Source organism: Mustelus asterias, chromosome 4 (genome assembly GCF_964213995.1).
Source record: "Mustelus asterias chromosome 4, sMusAst1.hap1.1, whole genome shotgun sequence".
NCBI classification, from domain to species: domain Eukaryota; kingdom Metazoa; phylum Chordata; class Chondrichthyes; order Carcharhiniformes; family Triakidae; genus Mustelus; species Mustelus asterias.
In genome coordinates, this window is record NC_135804.1 from 45,629,297 (window position 1) to 45,652,110 (window position 22,814).

The window sequence follows — 22,814 nt, forward strand, 5'->3', positions numbered from 1 at the left end:
TGTTTCTAATCTTGGCAGAATCTGTGCACCATGTTTTTGAAAGCCTGTTTCATTTGGGGGTTCATGGATGCCTGCATGTTGAATATTGTAATGGTGACTTACGTAATTATGGAACTAGTGTATTATTGCTACAGCACTGGCAAGGGATGACCATAGGTAGCAGCAGGCCGAAGCAGCAATTTACTCTGAAACACGGTTTGAAGGATTGCTGCAGTGCTGAGCTGCCTGTGAGATTATCTTACTGTTGTCACTGAGGCTAATTCGATGGGCCAGGTGCAATCAATGTTAAATAAATGGAACGACACGTGTGATTTGTTATAGGGTGTGATATTGGCCCTTTGCTTGTTTCTGTCCTGTGTAATGCAATACATTGAGCTCTCATCCCAATTCTAATGAGGAATTACAACATAACTTTACATCATTAAATTATATTGGCATTGCATATAATAATAATGATACTTAGTGGCGGTGCTAATTCAGCCCAGACTGTCTAGGTTTAACCCTATAACGGTTGCAGTTGCTTCTTCATTTTCATTATAATGTAAGTTTTAAATGACTATGCAGAAGCTGTGCCTATTACTTAATTCTTTAAGTAAATATTTTGCAGAATATTCTAACATGAAAGAAATTGAACAGAAAATCAAAACTATCCCCCCACACTTTGTGGTCTTCCATTTGAAGCTATACAGATCTATCTCTGTCATTAAAAACCCTGAGGTTCAATGAAAATGTTAAACATAGGATCAAAGATGCTGCAGGTGTTATTTTGTGAACAGTTACACAGCAGAGATCTGTGCATGGATGTTTATATTTAAACCTTTCCTTTCAGGTATTTAGTGTCTGCGTAAAGCAGTACTGACAAAGCTACAACTAGATGCAGTGTGAAGTAACCACCATTACACCCTGGTAACATGCCTCACTCCCAAACACTGATCCTGATTGCTGTGTGACTTCCACTTCCCATATCAAACGTCCTTCCGCTCAGATTTCAATGCATTTCCTAACTCCCTTTTATTTCCACCATTATCTTATTCCTGCAGATGATCAGTGGGTTCAAAATAAATGCAATTGAAATTAGATTGATAGTCATTTCAATAAGACGTTTTCAACTGACTGTTGCATTCAACTGACTGTTACTCATAGTTGTTATTCTATTTCTGTAGGCGTGGAGTTCTGCATCTCCATGAAAGTGCTGGAATTCATAACTTGGGACTACCAAGGTGGCAACTTTCCCTCTGCTTGCTTGTTGTGGTAATCATTCTTTACTTCAGTCTCTGGAAAGGGGTAAAGACTTCAGGAAAGGTACATGTTCTGTTTCTCATGATCAAGAATGTGTTAATTGAGAAGCCACTTTTCTTCAGACAAAGCCATTTAAGTCCGCTAAGAGCCAAACTGATCTTGAACATTTCATTACCAACACAATTGGGATTAAAAATTTGGTATGGTTCAGGTCAGAAACTCCGACGTGTTTTATGGAGTCCGCCTGGTACAGAAGCTTTGCCTCTTGAATTTGGCTAGGATAAACATAAGGTGGTTCACTTCAGGTATGATTCAATGACCCACTACGGAGCTTTTATCAAACAAAGCTTGTTTAAGAATATAGTTAACACGTATAGTAAGACAATTAGCAAGAAGTTTTATCGATTACAAACAAGAAACAAACAATTATGACAATGTTTAACCCTTAACCAAGATATCTACAATGTTCCAATCAAACCAATCCCATAGACAAAAGACCCTTTTCACAGGTTCAACACAGCACAGATTAATGCTCACGTGATACTGGAAATTGAGTCCTTTGGTTGGAGAATTGAAAACTCTCCGTCTTGACACACACAGAACAGCTTTCCAGAACATCAGGGATTTTCGGCAGACTACTAACGGCAGATTTTTTTCTTCAGGAAGGAAAACCTTGCTTTAAGATCACCAGCAGAATTTCCAAATAAAACACAGAGAGAGAGAGACTTCTGTTCAGCTTGCCATCCCTGTTAAAACCCAACTGCCACTCAGAACTGAAAATGAAACCTTGAACTCACTGGGAAAAAAACCTGTCCAAAACACATAACCATCCTTCTAACAATCCAGGATCATAAAACTAATCCCAGAGTAAACACAAACAACCCCATTAAACCACTTAAGTAGCAATAAAAGGAGACATCGTAGTCAGCCTGGCAACATAATGACACAAGCTAAGGCTGTGAGCTGAGAAACACTGACTCTGAGAGCTGCAGAGATCATGATTTTTTAAAAATCTCTTAAAGGTACACTAACATCATATAATTCATCATTTATTGGAAGTGAGTTAATTTAATTTTGCTAATTGTGTTTTTCACTCCATAGCCAGAAGAACAATATTCTAGATTAAATTATTTTTCGTGTTATTTGGGTGAGTTTTGTTCAGTTAAACATTTGCAGAGGGACACAACTTGTCAGTGGAAATTTAGAAGTGTGGAAACCCACCCAATATGGATTCAATCTAAACTTGTGACAATATTCCCCTCCCCACCATCACTGCAATAGCCCTCTTCTTCAATTTAAACCAATTTGTTTGCTTTTTTTGACTTTAAAGGAGTTTGGAGTTCAGACTGAGATAACTTAATAGTTGCTCAGCGGAAAATGCAATCTTACGTAAGTACTCTAAGTGTCAAACGAACGAGAAAACGGGAGAGTTTCAGACTTGTTTTTTAGGGCGAGTGTGAAAACGCAATCTTATGGCACTTAGTGCAAAAAAAGAGCCAGGACGCGATTCTCGCCAGTGGGGAAAGGAGGGGGGGGGGGGGTGCAGGGAGATCTCCTGCCGTCCCCCCTCAAACCGCCCCATAGACATTGGCATACCCCATGGATATTGCCCCCCCTTGCTGATCACAACCCATGCAAAGTTCCTTCTCTCCCAATCTGAACACCATCCCTTCTGCAGAGTTCCCTCCCTTCTGCCCCCACCCCTGCAGAGTTACCCCCTTCACCCCACTCCAACAGAGATACCCCCTTCCCTCCCACTCCTGAGGAGCTTCGCCCCCAATCTGGCTTTGCCCCCCCCCCCCCCCCCCCGTTGACAATGCCCTGGCGCAGTTATGGTGCCCAGTGAGCACTGCCAGACTGGTACTGCCACTTGGGTACTGCTCGGCCCTGCCCCCAACCAGCTGGGTGCTGCAGTAGCCTCCAATTCCTCCCAGCGAGGCCATCATGTCTGGTCCCCATTGGTGAGGACTATACGTGACTCTTGCCAAGGATAACTTCAGCCGGCGAGATGGTAAAGGTGAATGAGACAGGACGATGCATTAATATTTAAATCAGCTTCATACCCTTTCTGGACATGAAGTCAATTTCGTCGGCAAAACCGAACTGATACGATCGGAGGAAGCGAAAAACAAGGCGCAAACCTAATTTTTCCCCTCCCACCGAATCTTACCACATCACCTAGCTGAAAGTCAGGCAGGGCAAGGTTATAAGATCACACCCTATGACTTCACAACCCTACAGTAAAAAAATTAAATGCAGTTAACATTGGCAATCGATCCTCAGTGGGTTCATACTCTGCCCATTATGGTATTGATATCTCCATGTCAGAAGGACCTCAAGTTTAATTCTGAGTCCCTGTCATTAATTGGCCTTAAACTTTCAAAACTTTAACCCAGAGGTTTTTATGAGGTAATGGAATAGGAAACCAAGGTGATCAATGGTGTTAAGATACAGATCAGCCATGATCTTGGGGCTGCAGACTCAGCGAGTTAAATGGCTTTTGCTTATATCCCTGGGCAAATTAGGGAAGTAATTGCAAAAAAAAAGGATTCTCATTGGCATGAAAAACTTTCTAGATAGCTTCACTTTTGATTAGTAAGTAATGATAACAGCAAATCGGTTATCTGCTTCATCCTAACAATACTTCAATGGGTTTCCAATGAGAGGGGCCATTGTAGCCTATTTTCATAATATGCATTTCAAATCACATTTTATTAAACCAAAACAGATTCGATATCCCTGGCGCCTGTATGGCGTTCACTCTTTGACACAGCGTGTACTCCATGCTCTGTTTGCAAAAGCAGCACAGAAAACAGTGCAGGCATTTGAATTGGGCTGTAATGAAGAGATTTGAAACTGGAATAAGGATCTAGATATGTTTACTTTAAAATCGTTTTACAGTCAATATATTTATACTGTTTTCCGGAGAGTGAAAGGTTCACTGTGAGTCAGTCAGCTATCATGCAGTAAACACATCAACTTCTGCCCAAAAATCTCCTGCTGTTCGTATTGGAAGCTGTTTTGTGGCTGAAAAATGGGCACTGTGTAATCAAACTTCTAGGCCTCATTTTCTTCAGAATGTGGCACAAGTTTTTATGTGATTCGGTTTAAGTTCCTTTGATGTTCGCCCATGGAAAAATGAACTGACTTGGGATGAATTTTCATTCCGGGTTCGGGAGCCTGACACAAGGGTTAGTTTTAGGTCCCAACTCCACACAACACGTTATACGCACGCCCAGCACTACTTTGAAATGGGGAGCCAATTAAAGGCCAAACTGTGGGCTTGTTCTCCAATCGGGGATGGTGGGTGGGCTCCCAATGCTGGAGGGCCGATGGAAGGCCCTCAAGTACTTATCGATTGGTGGTCTTGCCAGCCAAAGTGGGAGTTTTGATCTGAAGAGGGAAACAGCAAGGGAAAAGACCAAGTGAGGGAGTGAGGATTTTTAAAATGTCAAAGTTGCCTGGCTATGATCCTAAAGGGGCAACCTCTTTGGGCATGGTAACAATTAACGGTGGGGGTAGTCCTCATTTGAACAATCACAGTCCCTACCTTTCCCAGCCTGAGGCCACCACATTGTCAACATGAGAGGCCCACAATGCCAACTAGAATTCCCAATTAGTATATGAAAAGGGGCCTTAATAGGTCCTTTAATTAAATCAATTGGCAGATCATTGGCTAACCATTGCTTATGGTGGGCAGCCAATCTGATAAAAGCAAAATACTGTGGATGCTAGTTTCTGAAACAAAAACAGAAAATGCTGGAAAATCTCCGCAGGTCTGACAGCATCTGAGGGGAGAGAGGAGAGCCAATGTTTCGAGTCTGGATGACCCTTTGTCAGAACTGACCATCCAGCATTTTCTGTTTCAATCTGATCCCGAGCTAGCCTCTCTGAAAATGGCTCATAGTCAGGATTGTGGTAAGGAATCAGTGCAAAATGCCAAATTGCGTGCCCACCCACCTTCAGTCCCGACTCGGAAACTCAATTGAAAATTCAGCCCCCTGATTCAGAGAATCGGGTGAAAGGGAAAAGACTATGTGACCTCCCAAACTGCATGGATTGCCATTGGCCCAACAAAAGCTGCACTTTCAATCTATGTTAGCCTAATGCTCTGAAATCTCTCCAATGGTGCCGTGGTTACCACAGTACAAAGCAGGCGCTGAGTTCCTTGCTTTGACTTGTTCACTGCACAGGAATATTGGCCCTTAAATTTCACTACACATTCCCCGGACTTCTGTTGGAGATTCAGTAGAAAGTTCAGAGTGGGAGTGGGAGCTTATCTATTTTTAGCATGATTTCTCTTTTTATATTGTGACCAGTAACAATGTTCCCTGCCTGTGCCTCTCCTGTTCCCTGTTTAGGCACTCTGTCCAACATTCAAATTGTTGCAGCATAATCGAAGCCATTCCATACCAGACAAGAACCACAAAATAAAGATTGTGGTGTTTTTGGTAAAGTGGATTTTAAAAGCAACCTAACAAATGGAGATCATCAAACTTCCACTAATTGCAATTGTTTGCAAAGATGTTGCACATAATACTTCCATAAATTTCCAGATTTTTTCATAAACTTCTACATTAAAATGTCTGATAGACATAGGTTTGGATTTTCCTCAACCTACCCGTGGAGTGTCCTGATGAAACTTCACACCCTTGAGCTGACCCTATAGTGACCCCGTCCATTCTCCTGGTTGAAGCTTGTTATTTATGTCAGATGGGCCCATTCAAGATCCCCATCACCAAGTGTGTGCATGCCCCTAACAGGGGAGGGAAGTATCAGCAGGGTTGCCAAGGCCTTGGTTTGATGAATTACAGGAGACTGAGCAAAGGAAGAAAGACCCACCCCTGACTCATTTCCCTCTGTCAGACCAGCAGTTCTTAGAGTTGGTGGGAGCAGTGGTGGGAGGTGCAGGAATGAGATGTCACTATCCCTCCAGAATTGGGTGAGATAGTGAAAGAAAGTCCAAGTCCCCACTATCTAGGATGATGAACTCTGGTGACTATTAATGATTTCTGTATCTTTAAGAGGAGGGCAAATGTGCATGAAGGTAATAAATGATGGTGATGAATTTAAAATGGGTATATGCACAGTGTGACATATATTTGATTTCTGATGGTAATAAAGTATATATTGGTTTTTATTGTCACTCATTTACGTTGCTGCAGTACAGCAACCTTTTGCACTGGGTTACTCTGACGTTAGGATATAATTTTATCATGAGTACTATTGAATAAACAATGCACCTTATTTAGCTGACTGCTGAATGTCAATTAATAATTTTGATTTGTATTTGGCTCCCTTCATCAAAAGATGAGTAACATATGGAGAATTATTTTAGTTTGGATTCTACTTACCACTTTCAAATTTAGAATGAACATTGGGTGGACCTCTGTGCAGAATTGGACAGATGAAGTCTTGGAGTGTCGTGGCGTTGGCTCATTTCTTTTGTTTTTGCGAAGTTAGATCAGGGATCAATATGGGTGAAAGTGCATATGCTGTTTCTGTTTCATTGGCAGGTGGTGTGGATCACAGCGACCATGCCCTATATGGTGTTACTTGTACTGCTGATCCATGGGATCACACTGCCAGGTGCAATGAACGGAATCAAGGCCTACCTCAGCATTGACTTTGAACGCCTGAAGGAAGCTCAGGTAGATTGCTGCCCATGTTTCACTGGACAGATTGAAAGAACAAGTAGATTTGTGATCAACTCATTTTAAATAGGATCTTATGTTAATATTGTCTCTCATATTTCAGTGCCCTATGATTCAGTGTATTAGATTTTGTATTCAATTCAGTATGACACCTCAGATCTGTAAAGGGTATGAGGACTTGCAACCCAAGGTCACATAGGTTAGTATTCTGTGTACATTGACATAACCATTCCATTTATTTCACTCCGACTTCAATCATTTTTTAAAGTTTATTTATTAATGTCACAAGTAGACTTATATTAACACTGCAATGAGGTTACTGTGAAAATCGCCTAGTTGCCACACTCTGGTGCCTGTTCGGGTACACTGAGGGAGAATTTAGCATGGCCAATGCACCTAATCAGCTGTCCTTTGACTGTGGGAGGAAACACAAGGGGAGAACGTGCAGACTCCACACAGAATCATCCAAGCCGAAAATTGAATGCAGGTCCCTGGCGCTGTGAGGCAGCGGCATTGCAATTCTCACGTTAAGGTTGACACAAGTATTTGAGCTACAACAAACATCCAAGGGTTTCCAGATCCCTGCCATGATTTTGGCTGATATTCTTGTGCCCCGTGTATATAGAAGCTCTGATTGTATATGCATCCTTGCATGCTGAAATGTTTTACATTGACAGACCCCTCATTACCATTTTGACTTGTCCTCAAACCTCATTCAGATTAATGCAAAAGTCAGCCAGTAGCTGCAAGCTCAACTTGTAGTTATACTTTCACATCTTAAATTAAATTAATCCCTTCCAAATGTAGTCCTCTTCGTTCAATCCGAAGGCAGAACATGTGTTGGATCTCAGGTTTGTGGGCAGCCTTCTCTGAACCTACTGAACTGGCTATTCTTCATGTGTCAGTCTTCAGATTGGGTAAACATCATCATATCTGGACCCAATTTAATGTAAACACAACGAGATGACTGTGAGAAAGAAGAGCATGTGGTGACTGACGTGTTACAGTTCACTCGGGGCGGGATTTTCCAGCCGCACTCGCCCCAAGACCGGAAAATCCCGCCTGAAGTCAACAGACCTTTGCATGGTCCGTGTCCCACCCGCTATGTATCCTGCAGCGAGTGGGATGGGAAAATTCCACCCAGAGAGTCCAAGTTGCTGAGGCAACATGCACGTTTACATGCATGTTGTAGTCTGGATTTACCCACTGTGCCATAAGACCTCCTACAAGAGAGCATGCAGGGTCGCGTATTTTGACCTGGTATCTGGCAGGTGGGATGCAAATGAGACTTGGGATTCAGGAGTTGTCTAAAACTTTCTCAATTAAAGTAAAGATCTCCATTACCTCAGTGGAGATATAGAGAGCGGACTAGAGGCTAAGGACAAAAGTTCTCAGTGTCACAACAACCCCTCAATCCATTGGCGCAAAACTAAAAATATTTTCAATAAAAGTTTAACTGCGCTGGATATGTAATGTTCTCAACCAGTAAATGGAGATGGTGATAATTTGTTGTTGGCTGAACATGATTTTGATGGGTGGGGAACTGTAAGCCAGGTTTTAGTTCTCTGCTTGCTTGTCTTGGTGAAATGCATTTTGAGAAATTGGCTGCAGTGATGAGCACGGCGTTCTGTTATTGCTGCAGTAACTGTGCTAGTTAGTTAAAAACAAAATGTATCATTGGCTTTTTCCTAGACAGACTTAATAATAATGTTAAGTTAACATTGATACTGTCACTAGATTTCCCCTGTAATCAACAATATTCCCCTTTGTCTTGTTCAAGTGGTTCCAGATGACTCAGAACCCCTTCAGTAGCGTTATGTGTTTGTTTTAAAAATAAGGACGAAAAAGCTGCTGCCAAACACTTGGCACTCTCTTTCTCCAAGTCCTTCAATGCACAACAGATGTAGCTGTTTTAAACAAACCAAGAGAGCCCTGCATTTTGATCCACCCAGGTCACTCAAAAAAAATCATAAAGAATCCAGATCAACTCAGACTGCGATATAGTGAATGCAGTGCTCTATCAATCTTCATTATATACAATGTACTCATGAATAGGATCTCATACTTACAATTTTGAAACTCTCTCATTCTTTGTGAAAGAGAGCAGTGAACAGACTGCATCCTTGGGTAGGATTTTGCATTTGGGTCGGGGCCCTGATCACAGAATCATAGAATCCCTACGGTTCAGAAGGAGGCCATTTGGCCTATCGAGCCTGCACCGACCACAATCCCACCCAGCCCGTAGCCCCACGTATTTACGCTAGCTAGTCCCCCATGACACTAAGTGGAAACCTGCATATCAACATGGAGATCACCATTCTCCTCTTCAACTGCAACAACTTCTTCCACATTGGTGGGCTTCCTATTAGCCCTCCAGCTATGAAAAGCCATCCACCTTCCATTGCCCAGTCATTAGCCAATTCAGGCGAAACCCCATTTGATCTCAACTTAGTCTAATGGTTAGTATCCCTGCCTGTCACGCGGGAGACCGGAGTTCAATTCCCCGATGGGGAGAAGCACAACAAATTTTAGGGTGGCATGGTGGCACAGTGGCTAGCATTACTGCCTCGTAGCGCTAGGGACCTGGGTTCAATTCCCGGCTTGGGTCACTGTCTGTGCAGAGTCTGCATGTTCTCCCCGTGTCTGCGTGGGTTTCCTCCGGGTGCTCCGATTTCCTCCCACACTCCAAAGATGTGCAGGTAAGGTTGATTGGCCATGCTAAATTTCCCATTCGTGTCCCAAGATGTGTAGGTTAGAAGGATTAGTGGGGTAAATATGCAGGGTTACATGGATAGGTTGTGGGTGTGATGCTCCATTGGAAAGTCGGTACGGACTTGATGGGTCGAATGGCCTGCTTCTTTACTGTAGGGATTCTATGATTTTGAAGTGAACACTCGGCAATTTTAACAAATCTGAAGTTAAGAAAAGCCACAGCTACCGGGCCACCATTGTGGAGAAGGAAGGCTTTCTATAGGGCAGCCTGTAGCCGCGACCAGGTAAGTGGAGGGATTAGGGGTGCTTCAAAAGAATCCTGGAGCATTGCGCCCCCCGCCCCCCCCAGCCCCCCCATCTCAGATCACGCGAGGCATGGGTATAGTGGTATTGTCACTGCACTAGCAATCCAGTGACCCAGGTTAATGCTCTGGGGACCCAGATTCGAATCCCGCTATAGCAGATTGGCAGATGCTGAAATTTGAATTAAATAAAAATCTGGAATTAAAAGTCTAATGATGACCATGAAACCACTATTAATTTTTGTAAAAACCCATCTGGTTCACTGATGTCCTTTAGGGAAGGAAATCTGCTGTCCTTACCTGGTCTGGCCTATACAGTATTAATGTAAGCCTATTTGTGACACTAATAAAAATAATTCAATAAATAAAATGTGACTCCAGACCCTTAGCCATGTGGTTGACTCTTGAATGTCCTCTGAAATAGCCCAGCGTGCCAAGGACAATTAGAAATAGGCAATAAATGTTGGCCCAGCCAGCAACGCCCAGATCCCATGAATGGATTTTTAAAAATCCATTGAATGAAGGCTATCTCCAGACAGCTGCCATATATTCTAAAACATTTGAAAAAGCAGCATGATACAGATGACGGATATTCATTCGATACTCTACCTTGTGATTTCATCCTGGTAATGTCTCAATTTAATTGGGACCATCTGGAAGAAGTGCCAAGTAAAGATAATCAATATTGACATTGGGGAGCAGGGAATTCAGAATGTGATTCAACATGCTTTGCCCTTGAACACCTCGTAGGTATTTACTTGAAGAGCAGCAGATGCCTGGAAACAGGTTGTCGCCTTGGCCACTCTCACTCTCGATTGAGAAATTAAGCCTGGTAGGAGATCTAAAGAAGCAGGAACAATTTCCAAAAAAGGAAAAACGTTTAGAACAAAAAAGCTGCATTTTAACGTACAATCTTAATGGAGATATGGCAGAGACTTGGGAAGGACTGGGCAGTTAATGTTCCTGTTATGAGATTTTCAGGAGAAAAAGGGGAAGAGTGGCACATTCATGAAAGGTTCGTATTGTAATGCAAGAATTTAACATTGGACAAGGAGATCGCATTAAGACAGAATTCATATGGATTGAGTTAAAACTTACAGGGGAAATGGTACAATTCTTGGTATGCATTGTAGCAACAAAACAATGGCATTGGGGTAGAGGTGGACATCTGTGGGTAGTTTAGAGAGAGAAGAAAAAAACAACCTGATAATGTTGGATAATTTAACTATCTGGAAAGGAGATAATGTATGTGGCCAAACCAAAGAGCTCTTTTTAGAATGTAACTAGGACTCCTTTGCCAGATACCCATGGACAGATCCATTGTTTAACTTGGCTTTGGGCAATGGAATGAGACAATAACTGATGTAAGAGTAAGAAACAATGGGGAAATTACAGCAACAAGATAATGGGATTCCATATAGGAATAGAGAAGTATAGTAACTCCAGGAGTCAGCTATAAAGAAACAGTGCTTTTACTGCACAAAATAAAGTAAAACAAAAACTACAAGCATGTGGTGAACACAACTGGTCCCAACCAGGACAAAAGGAATAATGGACCCACTCAGGGTCCTGCTTTATACGGGGCTCGGTATACGAGCTCCACATGGTTGGTTAATTACAAATCCACAGGGAGCTCATATTCAACGAGTCCTGTAGGGAGGTCAATCAGTGATTCCCCATTGCAAGTCAGTGGGATTATCACAAAAAGGATAGTCCCAATAAGGTGGCTGCATTGGAGTGAGGTAAGGAATGATCTAGCCCAAATTAGTTGCGCAGAAAACATCAAAAATAGATTAATAGATTAACAGTGGATAATCTTCACAAATATGGAATGGATAAAGTAAAAACAAATATATTCCTAAAATACAAAAAGGAGTGTTTCAAGAATAGAATTTTGTGGATAAATAGTGTACAACCAAACTGAATGGAAGGGACAGTAAACAACTGGAGGTAATTATGCAAATATGTAAAGTGTAGTAGAGTGGTGAAAAAGAAAATAAATGGGAATTTGAAAAAAGGGTTAGCAGATGGTGTAAAAAGAAAATTAGAAGGGCTTTTGTAATTTAAATAAAACAAAAGATTAGCTAGGGAGCGGAATTTGGCTGGGCTGAAGGAGGGCCTAATAGATGGTGAAGAGAAATTAAATATTTCAGTTGTTCTTACACAAATGATCATAGGAGTGAGAATATCAAAATGAGAGGAGGGGATGGAACAATTGTCAAAGATAACTTCAGAAAAATGTTTTGAAAATATTAGCAGAGAGCTCAAGGTAGGTAAGTCACTGGCCTCTAGTGACATATATCCTGCTTGGAAAGAAATGAATGAAGGGATAGCTGTGGATACAGTCATTTGGAATCAAGAGCTTTCTGAGCGCTGCTCCTTCATCAGACTCACCTCATGAAGGTGCAGCGCTCTGAACGCTCGTGATTCTAAATAAACCTGTGGACTTTAATCTGGTGTACTGAGACTTCTTGCTGTGCCCACCCCAGTCAAAAACCACGATCTCCACACCATGCTTTTGTTCAAGAACAGTGGACTCCATAAACTCTTAAAATCCATAATTTGAGATAACAGTAATGAGCGTTCATAAATGCTCGGGTCAGTCACGGTTCAGCCAATACATACTTGTTAAAAACAAGTTGTGTTTGTTCAGTGAAATAGAGCTTTTTGATTAGATAAATAAAGTAAATATTTTAGATGTAATTTATATGGATTTTCAGAAGTAGTTTGACCACATACTTCAAATTGCTTGTAAAAATTCCAGCATGTGTTTTAATATGATGTGGCGGCAGTACTGATAGAAAATTGGGTTGAAAATAATGAGTTTTAGTAAATTGGTTTTGCTGAGGATGCAGAAGGGTTTTTATTAGGGTAAAGGCAGTGGTTGCTTTCATTCCCAATGTGGAAGGACAATTTGGACTTGGTTATGGAAATATAATTTCAAAATTTGCTGACAAAATAATAGTAGGAAGTTTTGAAAATCACAAGAATGACTGAAGAAGAATTCAGGAAGACATGGGCAGAATGTGCACACAAGTAAAAGATGCAATTTTATGGAGATAAGTGAGAGGTGGTACATTTTGGGAAGAAAAACAAGGAATGAGAATACACACTCAATTATAATATGCCAAAGGATATCTATGAGAAGGGAGAGGCCTATTGGTTTAGGTTGATAATTCCCTGAAAATGTGAGCGAGCGCCTAAAAATGTAAGATATAAAAAAGCCAACAGAATTTGGGTTCTACAAAAAGAGGCATGCAAAAGTAAACTCTAGAATTGCCTCCCTGAATGCCCCTACCCCATCACCTCTCTTCTTGGTCTCTCTCTCTCTCTCCCCCCTCCCCTAAGCTGTAGAATACTGAGACAGAAGATAAGGTGCTGTTCCCCCAAAGTGCTGTTACCTTTGGAACTTTGTGTGCAAGTGCAGGGAATGCACCATCTGCCCTTTCATGCACTACCTTCCCTCTCACCATCCAAGGCCCTAAGCACTCATCTAAGTGATTTACTTGTACATTTAGTGTACTGCATTCTCTGTTCACTATGTGGTCTTCTCTACAGTGGGGAGATCAAACGCAGACTGGGTGATCGCTTTATGGAACAATTCCATACAGTCTGCAAACATGACCCAGGACTTCTGGTTGCTTTTTATTTTAATTCTTCATCTTGCTCCCACTCTGATCGTTCTGCCCTTGGCCTGCCACAGTGTTCCAGTGAAGTTTAACACAAGTTCAAGGAACAGCACATTATCTCATAACTCAGCACTTTACAGCCATTTGGATTCGACATTGAGTTCAACAACTTTAGATCATAACTTCTGCCTTCAATTTGTTCCACGTGCTTTTTCTTCCTTTTGTTTTGTCTTGTTGGGGTTGGTCTTGTCTTGTTTCTTTCTTTATCCTTTCATGTTACATTCAAGTAGTTTGTATGTTGCCATTCACACCTGATTTGCACATCACCCTTTGAGATATGTCTTTTGCTTCAATCTCCATTGCCCTCCACCCTAACGCAGACAATCTCTTTTGTTCTTCCTGCAGCAACACCTCCCTCACCCATCCCACCTTCCATAAAAAATGGCTACATTTCTAACTTCCTTAAGTTCTGATGAAAGGTCATCTTGACCTGAAATGTTAACTCTGTTTCTCTCCACAGATGTTGCCTGGCCTGCTGAACTTTTCCAGCACTTTATTTCTATACCAAAGATTGGAATAGTTGGGTCGAGGGATAACAAAAGCAAGGATGGATGTTTCAACAAGCAGATGGGTTGAGGCAGGGGTAGAGACACGCACAGTCAAGTGTTTTGCTCAATGGCCTCCATCTGTTGGTGAAACATGATAGGAAATTTCTCCAAGGCTAGTCCACTCTTTACATTGAAATATGAAGTGATACTCTGTCCCTTTAGCCCCTTGGGCTTTAATTTTGACAATGTATCTGATATGTCCTTTTACATGATATTTAGTCAAATGCCTTTTGAGGCCCATACGAGCAACAAATAGAGAACCCTCATCAACTCTCCCCATCAAGATTTCAATCAAATTGGTCAAATAGGATTTGCCTTCAATAATCCATGCTGCCTCTCATTTATTAGCCTGTATTTTTCCAAATTCTAATTGATTTTATCCTGCATTTGTGTTTCTCGAAGTTACCCAACTGTTGATATTTGGCAATGTTTCTCCTTGAAGACCTAACTTTGATTGGGAGGCTGCCAGGCTCTGTGAACTCAACAGCAGCACCCCTGCATATATGTTGTGTGTATAACTCAAGTTGTTATAATTAAATACCAGGAATAACTGAGGAGTAAGTATAACCTTGCTATAGATGGAATCTTGTAGCCAGGAAAATGAATGTGAGCACCAACAGCGCAGGCTAGAATTTGCTGTTGCAGGAGACATGATGTTTTGTGTTGTTCGTTCGACTTGCCCCTGTATTCTTCAACTCAATCTTTTGCCCACAAAGTTGCTGGAAGCGTGAAGGCAACAGAGCAGCTGGGACCTGAGTGAATAGGAGAAGCAAGAGTGTATCTCCTTAATCCATCAGATTGAAGGATTGAGAAATGAGCATGGAAAGGATTGAGAAAAAGATGTAAATTAAAATGGGTGAATCAAATGACAGATCTGGTATAGAAAGGAATATGAAGGGAAGGAAAGTAATGTTAGATTAATAGAGAGAGAAAGCAGTGACAAAAAGAAAAATATATTTAAAAAATTGATCGTTATAAAACCTCAAAGAGTATTACTGAGTTCCGGATTTTGTTGTCGCTCACTGGGAAAACATGCATTGGGTGGCCAAAAATGGAGGCGAATCATAAATTCAATTTTCCAACCCAATTCCCACTGGTACTATTTAACCAACATGTGGAATGTGGCGGGTCACAACCCAACACGCACTCAAGTGATCTTGTGTACAGCCTTTTAAATGCCTGCCTCAGTTTTGAATTTTCCCGAGTTTGAGATCGCTAGCAATGTGGATGGGTTCCTGAAGCCTGTCTGAAACAACTCAGATCAGTCAGCTTGTGAATGCTGGGGAAGCCTGTTGCTGTACTGGGAACCATTTGACAGTTAACATTAAAAGGACAACTTCAAATGTCATAGTTGGATACTGTGTGATAAGTTATAGGGCTCTGTCCTCACCAGCATTGTGTAAGTGTTCAGATGCATTGCAGTATTTTCTCCGGTGGCTAAAATGCCACTCTACATTCACCTGTCTTGAGAATGAGATATTAATCTGTCATCTGAAACCTTGCTTCTATTTTTACATTGATCTGAAGTCCAAACATCTGTTTAGCCAACTTTAAAGGGACCATAAGTATTGTGGCACAGTGGGTAGAATCCCTGCCTCTGAGCCAGACGCTCTAAGTGCAAGTCCCAGTCGAGGAGCTGATGACTAAGGAAAGTGAATAAATAACATAGCCAAACAGTTTGAGTATCAACTTGTAGTATCCTCCAAATATACCAATAGCAGGTGGTAAGAGCAGCAGAGTCTCCTGGTCAGCCATGTTTGATGTGGAGTGGCAGCCCCTCAAGTTATAATCATTTGGTTACGGGCTAGCAGCTTGCTACAGGAAAAAGAATTTTTACGGGAGCAGATTAAAATCTGCCTTCTGCACCAGTGGGGATAGGAAGTAAAACAACAACAACAAAGGTATCATTCTATTGGGCTCTGGAAGAATTCCCATTCTGAATGTTTGGCTGAGTTCCAAAAGGGATTTAGCTCATCAGAGTCTGTTGATACATCTGTGAAGGGAGCTGTAAGCTGTGTTTCATTGTCAGTTTTATGAATAGTTAATAGGATTAAAGTGTTTTAAGAGGCTTTTGAGTAGTTTATTTTGATGTATGAATACTTAAAAGTAATGAACTTTTATCAAGAGGAGTTTGAATGGTTGTGCATTTGACTGAGCTCCCAGAAAAAGATTGTTTTCAAATAGGGTTTGAACAGATGATTAGTAATAAAATTCATGACCATTTCAAAGAATTCCCGGTTACAGGGCTTATGATTCTGGTTGAGTGGATACGAGATGGGATATGGAGAATGTATGTTGAGTATGAAGGGGGCACGGGGGCACTGGGGAATGAATGGGGGAAAGTGGTTGGGTGGGGGTAAGAGATGAGGGCTAGGGAGCCTAACAGTCAACAAAAGAACTGGGTTGACGTCCCAGTGAATAAAAATGAACCTTCTAACCTGCTGGCCGTGATATCCACTCACTTCCATTTCTACCTTGAGCCTGCTTTGCGAGCTGCCAGCCCCGAATCTGACTTGCAATTCCCAAGTCTACCAACTAAATCCAGCACTGAGAGTTCACACTTGCAATAGTTAATTTTCAGCATCTCCGATGTTGATTGGCAGCAATTACCACGTCATTAAATTGCTACTTGCATTTGTAATGACAGGACATAACTGTGACAAGTTTAATGGGCAATTAATGGACAAATACAGCAAGCTCTTACGTAAAGAACTGTGGAGGTTAAGGGTTAGATGCTGCTTTCGCAAAGCTGAAGCGACTTGGACAGCAGCTTTTAGATATTCCCAGTTAACTGTGTATCTGCTCCTTACCTGACATTGCTGCCCCACTTACCGTAATTAATGATGGACACCATTAGCCTTTCTATTATGCCAACAAGTTCTGGCCCTATCTGTTTCAATAGGAAAACTTGTGGACGATAAACAGCATCTGAAGGATTGCGAACATCAGATCTGGAATGTTACTGCTATATTTCATTGGCCATCCTATTAATAGTTACACACATGGCTTTAGTTGCATTGTCATCTGATGTTTCATGTAATTTTCGTAACTATGAGTAACCAGTTAAGAAAATGAATTATTTGCTGTCACTTCAAGAGTGGGGCTGGTTCGGCTTTGCCAATGTTCCAGATGTTTCTAAAGCAGATTCTTTTGGACAGAGGAATAGCTATTTAACTAAAGCCATAAGAGAAAGGGGGCAGCCTTTCCAGCCAGAGTAAGACTGATCTTACCGATGGCTCACGAAGGCATTTCTGCACTAATAAAATAATGGAACATCTTGTTCTGTATACAGTTTACATTTGGAAACCAGCTCAGAGAGGCGACAATCTATTTAAATGTAGCTACAGCAAGTGAGAAAGCTTTCTGGATGTTCTGGAGAATTCCATTACAGCAAGATGATCTTCCATTCTGGCCCTCATTAGTATCATCAGCAATTAAACATTCAGTAAAAACAAACTCCACAATAGGCCATTCAGCATCTGGAAGATTATGGGTGAAATTTTCCCAAAGGTTGACCAAGACTGCGATTCTCCTGAATTGGAACAAAGTGTCCACTGTTTGGGGGGTCTATGGAGGAAGGGGGCCTGAGTGAGGGACTTGGAGGAATAAAGCTTTCTCACTTCCTGCAGCTACATTTAAATAGATTGTTGTCTCTCTGAGCTGTTTTCCAGATGTAAACTGTGTACAGAACAAGATGTTCCATTATTTTATTAGTGCAAACCTGGAGAGTTTCCCATTGACATTAGCAGTGGGGTGATTTTCAAGTCTGCCAGGGTTAAAACATCCCCATCTCGGTGAGCGGCAAGGTCAACTCCTTTCCCCCAGCTCGAGTCCACCCAACCCCCAGGAGCCACGAGGGTCCCTTCCTCTGGAGCCTGGCAGCAGGCCACTGGATCCACCTCCTTGAGCCCCCCTCATGGCACAAGACGCTAGGCTAGGGTGTTAGTGTCAGGGTGCCAGGAGCTGTGCACTGTTGGCTTGTTGGCACTGCCAAGGCTTATAGCCTGAAGGGAGGCTGAGTGAGGGGTTCTGAGGAAGAGGGGGAACTGATCTAAGGAGAGGGGTGTTTTGTTTGGGCGGTCTACGGAGGAAGGGGTCCTGAGTGAGGGAATTGGAGGAATAAACTTCATGCCTGCGTGTGTGTGTGGGGTGGGGGGGGGGGAGGGTGTGGAGGAATGGTGGGAGGGGGAGGATGCCTCTCATTGCTGAGGGGTTGATGGTATTTCTTTGGCCCTCAGGCTCCAGCATGTTAGGTCCTTGCTGTTGAGGAACTGTAAGAAAGCCTGTCTGGTGTAGGTCCCGCTGGGGAGGCAGGTGCATAGCGGGAGCTTCAAGCCCGTGAATTATAATTAAGTAGTGAATTTGAATATGTAACGGGTTCCTGCCCGCGATGGGAGCATTGTGATGGATTTGGCACCAAGTGAAAACCCACTTTGCACTGATGTCTGCTTCTCTAGGTCATTGCGATTTGCGATTGGAGGTGGCGGGCCTGGAGAAACCCCTGACCCCTCTTCACTTTGGGTGAGAAAACCAGTGTGGTTCGCGCCAAACACGCTGATGTGAATCAATCGCAATTTTCCTAGTTTGTAATTTTTTGGGAGAGTGATGAGTTTTGCACCGGTTCTGAGGGGAGTGGGGCCTAAACACGCCAGCCAGTAAGCCCTGCTTCCCAGAGATTGGGTGCATTTTTAAAGGGCGCCCTCATCTCAAATTGCAATTGAGAACCCTTCTCCCTTCCCCGACAGACATCGGGGACACTCCCCCCCCCCCCCCCCCCCCCCCCGCCCCCCGACTTCCCCTCATTGAAGGGATGGTTCTCCACTCCCCTCCCCAACAAGGATCGCTGGCATTGAGGCATTGGGGCCCTCCCCAATGAGTCCCCCTTCATGAGCCCCCTCACTTCATGTCCACGCCCCTCATGCCCCAGTCCCCTCAGGTCCCACCTCTTCTCATGCCCCAGCTCCCTTGGCACTGCCCCTGACACCCTGATGCAAGTTGGCACTGCCTGGTTGGCACTGCCAGATGGACAATGCTCAGCCATGTCCCTGACCACCGGGGGCTGAAATAGCCTCTGAGCTCCCCCGCCCCTCCACCCCTCCCAGCATGGCCATCACGTTTGGTCTTCGTTTGTGAAGACCAGCAGTGATTTTTGCTGGGTTCTCACTGCACCCGAGGGTTGGAAAATCCCAGGAGCAGGGAAGACCTGGCCTCGAACAGACTGGGCATATTTAAATGAGAATCTAAATATGCTGATTCGGTTTCCACCTTCACTGGGCAGGAACCAGATTATGTCCGGGAGCATTGGGTGGGAATTTACCGATGAGGTTTGGTGCCAGCGCAGAACACGCAATACTACTCGCCTGCGATTTTCTGGACCTGCTTTGCTCTAATGCGCTTTGCGCATTATGATGGATTTGGCTGGGAAATTGGCTGGGAATATGGCTGGGAAATTGCAACCTGTATTTCAAGGTGAAACCTTTAACCATGTACATCTTCGGAAAAGTTCCATTAACAAAATTATCCAGCCATTCTCTTTTTTTAGTTAACCTACTACGTCATATTTAGTTTTTAGTTAACCTACTGTTTAGTTAACCTACTGTTACATATGTCAGACTTTCATTATAAACTTTCTGATAAATGAAAGAATTCTACTGGAATATTGTGTGCAGTTCTGGTCACCTCACTATAAGAAGGATGTGGAAGTGCTGGAAAGAGTGCAGAGGAGATTTACCAGGATGCTGCCTGGTTTGGAGGGTAGGTCTTATGAGGAAAGGTTGAGGGAGCTAGGGCTGTTCTCTCTGGAGCGGAGGAGGCTGAGGGGAGACTTAATAGAGGTTTATAAAATGATGAAGGGGATAGATAGAGTGAACGTTCAAAGACTATTTCCTCGGGTGGATGGAGCTATTACAAGGGGGCATAACTATAGGGTTCGTGGTGGGAGATGCAGGAAGGATATCAGAGGTAGGTTCTTTACGCAGAGAGTGGTTGGGGTGTGGAATGGACTGCCTGCAGTGATAGTGGAGTCAGACACTTTAGGAACATTTAAGCGGTTATTGGATAGGCACATGGAGCACACCAGGATGATAGGGAGTGGGATAGCTTGATCTTGGTTTCAGATAAAGCTCGGCACAACATCGTGGGCCGAAGGGCCTGTTCTGTGCTGTACTGTTCTATGTTCTATGTACACTGAAAGCAGCTCTTTAAGCAGAGGACCATTATGAATACAGGAATGGCTTTTTTACCCATTCTATCCATTTCACAACATCCTGTTTGCAACTAAACCATGAACAGGGGAATGACAGAATCTGCCTTCAGGTAATCTCTTCAAAAGATCAATTCAGGAAGAAACAGCTTTCAAAAATTATCCTCAACATATTTCATTAAGAGATAACAAACGCCAATGGAAACAGGATTCATTTCAATGTAAATGAGTTTGCACTCTACAATAACACAGGTCTCATTTGTGGGAATATTTACAAACCATACATCATTTAAGGAACAATTCTGATTATACCACACATACATTTTATTTAAAATGCTCATTTTTAATTATAATCATTATATGTGTCAGGCCTTAATGAACTTTGAAATCTGCAGAACAATCCAATTATGATCCCATACAGTTATAGCATTTTAATTTACTACAAAGTAATAGGTAGTTTGAGATTATCCAGCTTCATGTAGCAAAATTCAACGTAATGAAACATAACTCTACGATGTTCGTTTCCGAAAGAATTTACCATGGAGGAGCTTGTGCCTTCTTGTCTTTTGGAGTAAAACTGGCAAGTGTTCTCCCCAGAGCTGATTTATTAGCAGAGTTGGTACTAGTTCCAATGCGTTTTTGGTTATGCTTTGAGATTGTGTTAGATTGTCCATGATTAATTATTGTCTCCATGATAAGGATGAATTCTAATAATTCAGGCACTGGACAATACAGTGGTCGGTGCTGCCATTACTTTGTGACTTGTTCCCTGGGTCCTCTATTAACTGGTGCAGTTGGACAGTACGATGTTGCCAGTCAGTTGAGTGTGATCCAGTGGCACAGGCAGGATTTGTATGTATGGAAAGGGTTTTATTTGTGTGTGCAGCTTGCCAGACCAAATAATGCTATTTCAAGTGGTCAATTTTCCAAATAGGAAGATTTTATTATTATTCTTTCACGGGATGTGGGCACCGCTGGTAATGCCAGCATTTATTGCCCATCTCTAATTGCCCCTGAGAAGGTGGTGGTGAGCTGCCTTCTTGAATTGCTGCAGTCAATGCAATGTAATTACACCCATGCCCGATGGGCAGTGCCAATGTGCCCATGGGCATTGGCACATTGCCCCTTGGACAGTGCCAGGGGCCCAGGCTGGCACTGCCAAGGTGCCAATGCCCAGGGGGCATCCCACCCTGCCACTCGACCCTTTGAGGGGCCCCGATTGTCCCCGCCCCCCCTTTCACTCCAGTGGGGTTGGGCCACTGGTTCCCCATTAGTGGGAGGCGACTGTAATCCCTGCTGGAGTGAACCACTCTGGTGGTGGCGGGGGATGGGGGAGATGGGGCAGGTAGATGCTAGCGGGGCGGGTAGATGCTAGCGGGGCGGGTAGGTGCTAGCGGGGCGGGTAGGTGCTAGCAGGCCCAGAGTCTTCAGTCCTGGGCCTGCTAATTACATTTAAATTATATTAAAATGACCATGTAAATAGTCTTTGCACCTCCCTGCTGATTTCCGGCGTGGATGTGACGCTACCGGAAATCTGGCACCGAGAGACGCGTTTGGGGTGGGAACCCACGCATGAACCCCGCGAATCGGCTGACGCAAGACTCTCCTGGCCCGCTGCACTAAAAAAATTAGCGCTGCTTGAAGGGAGAAACGCTCCCCCTTATGTTTTTCTGGCTTCTAAGTGGATAACTAATATGTAAGTAAAACAACTTCATGTCCTTATATGGATTTTAATACTTGGTGGAACACAGCTTTGAGAGGGACAGGGCGAATCAGGCAATAACTTCCATATTCCATCATTCAACATATGCTTGTGTGGATGGCGGAAATTGTTGTCCCATTTCCTCCATAGTAAAGGTAAACACTGATTGCTTCACTGCTATCCTTCATGTAAAATCTGGAATAATTTCAGAGTGAGCACTTAGAAGCTCAAGCCCAGGTGAAGGGTTTTCACCAGTTGAATTGTGGACTCTAGGTCTGGCTCAACACTCTTTCTGTCTGTGTTCTGTCAAATGACCTGAGGGACATTTTTTTGCAAATGGTCAAAATTTTCGGAGAGAGTTTTTTTGAACACCTGAACATTTCGCCTCACTTACTGAGCAATATGTGGTGACACTTTGGACTCTGCAAAGCAGTGAACATTAATCTAACTGTACTGCTTATTGTTATACTAATTCTTGTTGAAGGGGAAACAGCATTTGAAACAGCTAGGTTAGTGTGTAGTGTACACAATGCTTGCAGTTTGGTGATGCAGCTGTGGTTATTTTGCAGCATTAGAAATTATAGCTAATTAACAAGGATGTAACCTTAAAATAGTCTTCATACACTCTGAATCTATCCTCTGCTTCTTGTTACTGTGAGACTGGATGAGACTCTTGTAGCTCAGTATGTCTTGTGTCATCTATGGGTTATATTTGATATGCAAGGCACAAGCTTAAAATGAAAGGTAGGTTGTTCAGGGATGATGT

At 42.9% G+C, this 22,814-nt stretch overlaps 1 protein-coding gene across 1 annotated transcript in view; it reads left to right on the forward strand.

The window, feature by feature from the left end:
• slc6a2 (solute carrier family 6 member 2) overlaps positions 1-22,814 on the forward strand; it is a 162,229-nt gene that overhangs the window by 73,684 nt on the left and 65,731 nt on the right. The window contains exons 5-6 of the mRNA XM_078210909.1: positions 1,164-1,302; positions 6,756-6,890. Coding sequence (XP_078067035.1) covers positions 1,164-1,302; positions 6,756-6,890 — 274 coding nt within the window. The remainder of the gene's footprint in view (positions 1-1,163; positions 1,303-6,755; positions 6,891-22,814) is intronic.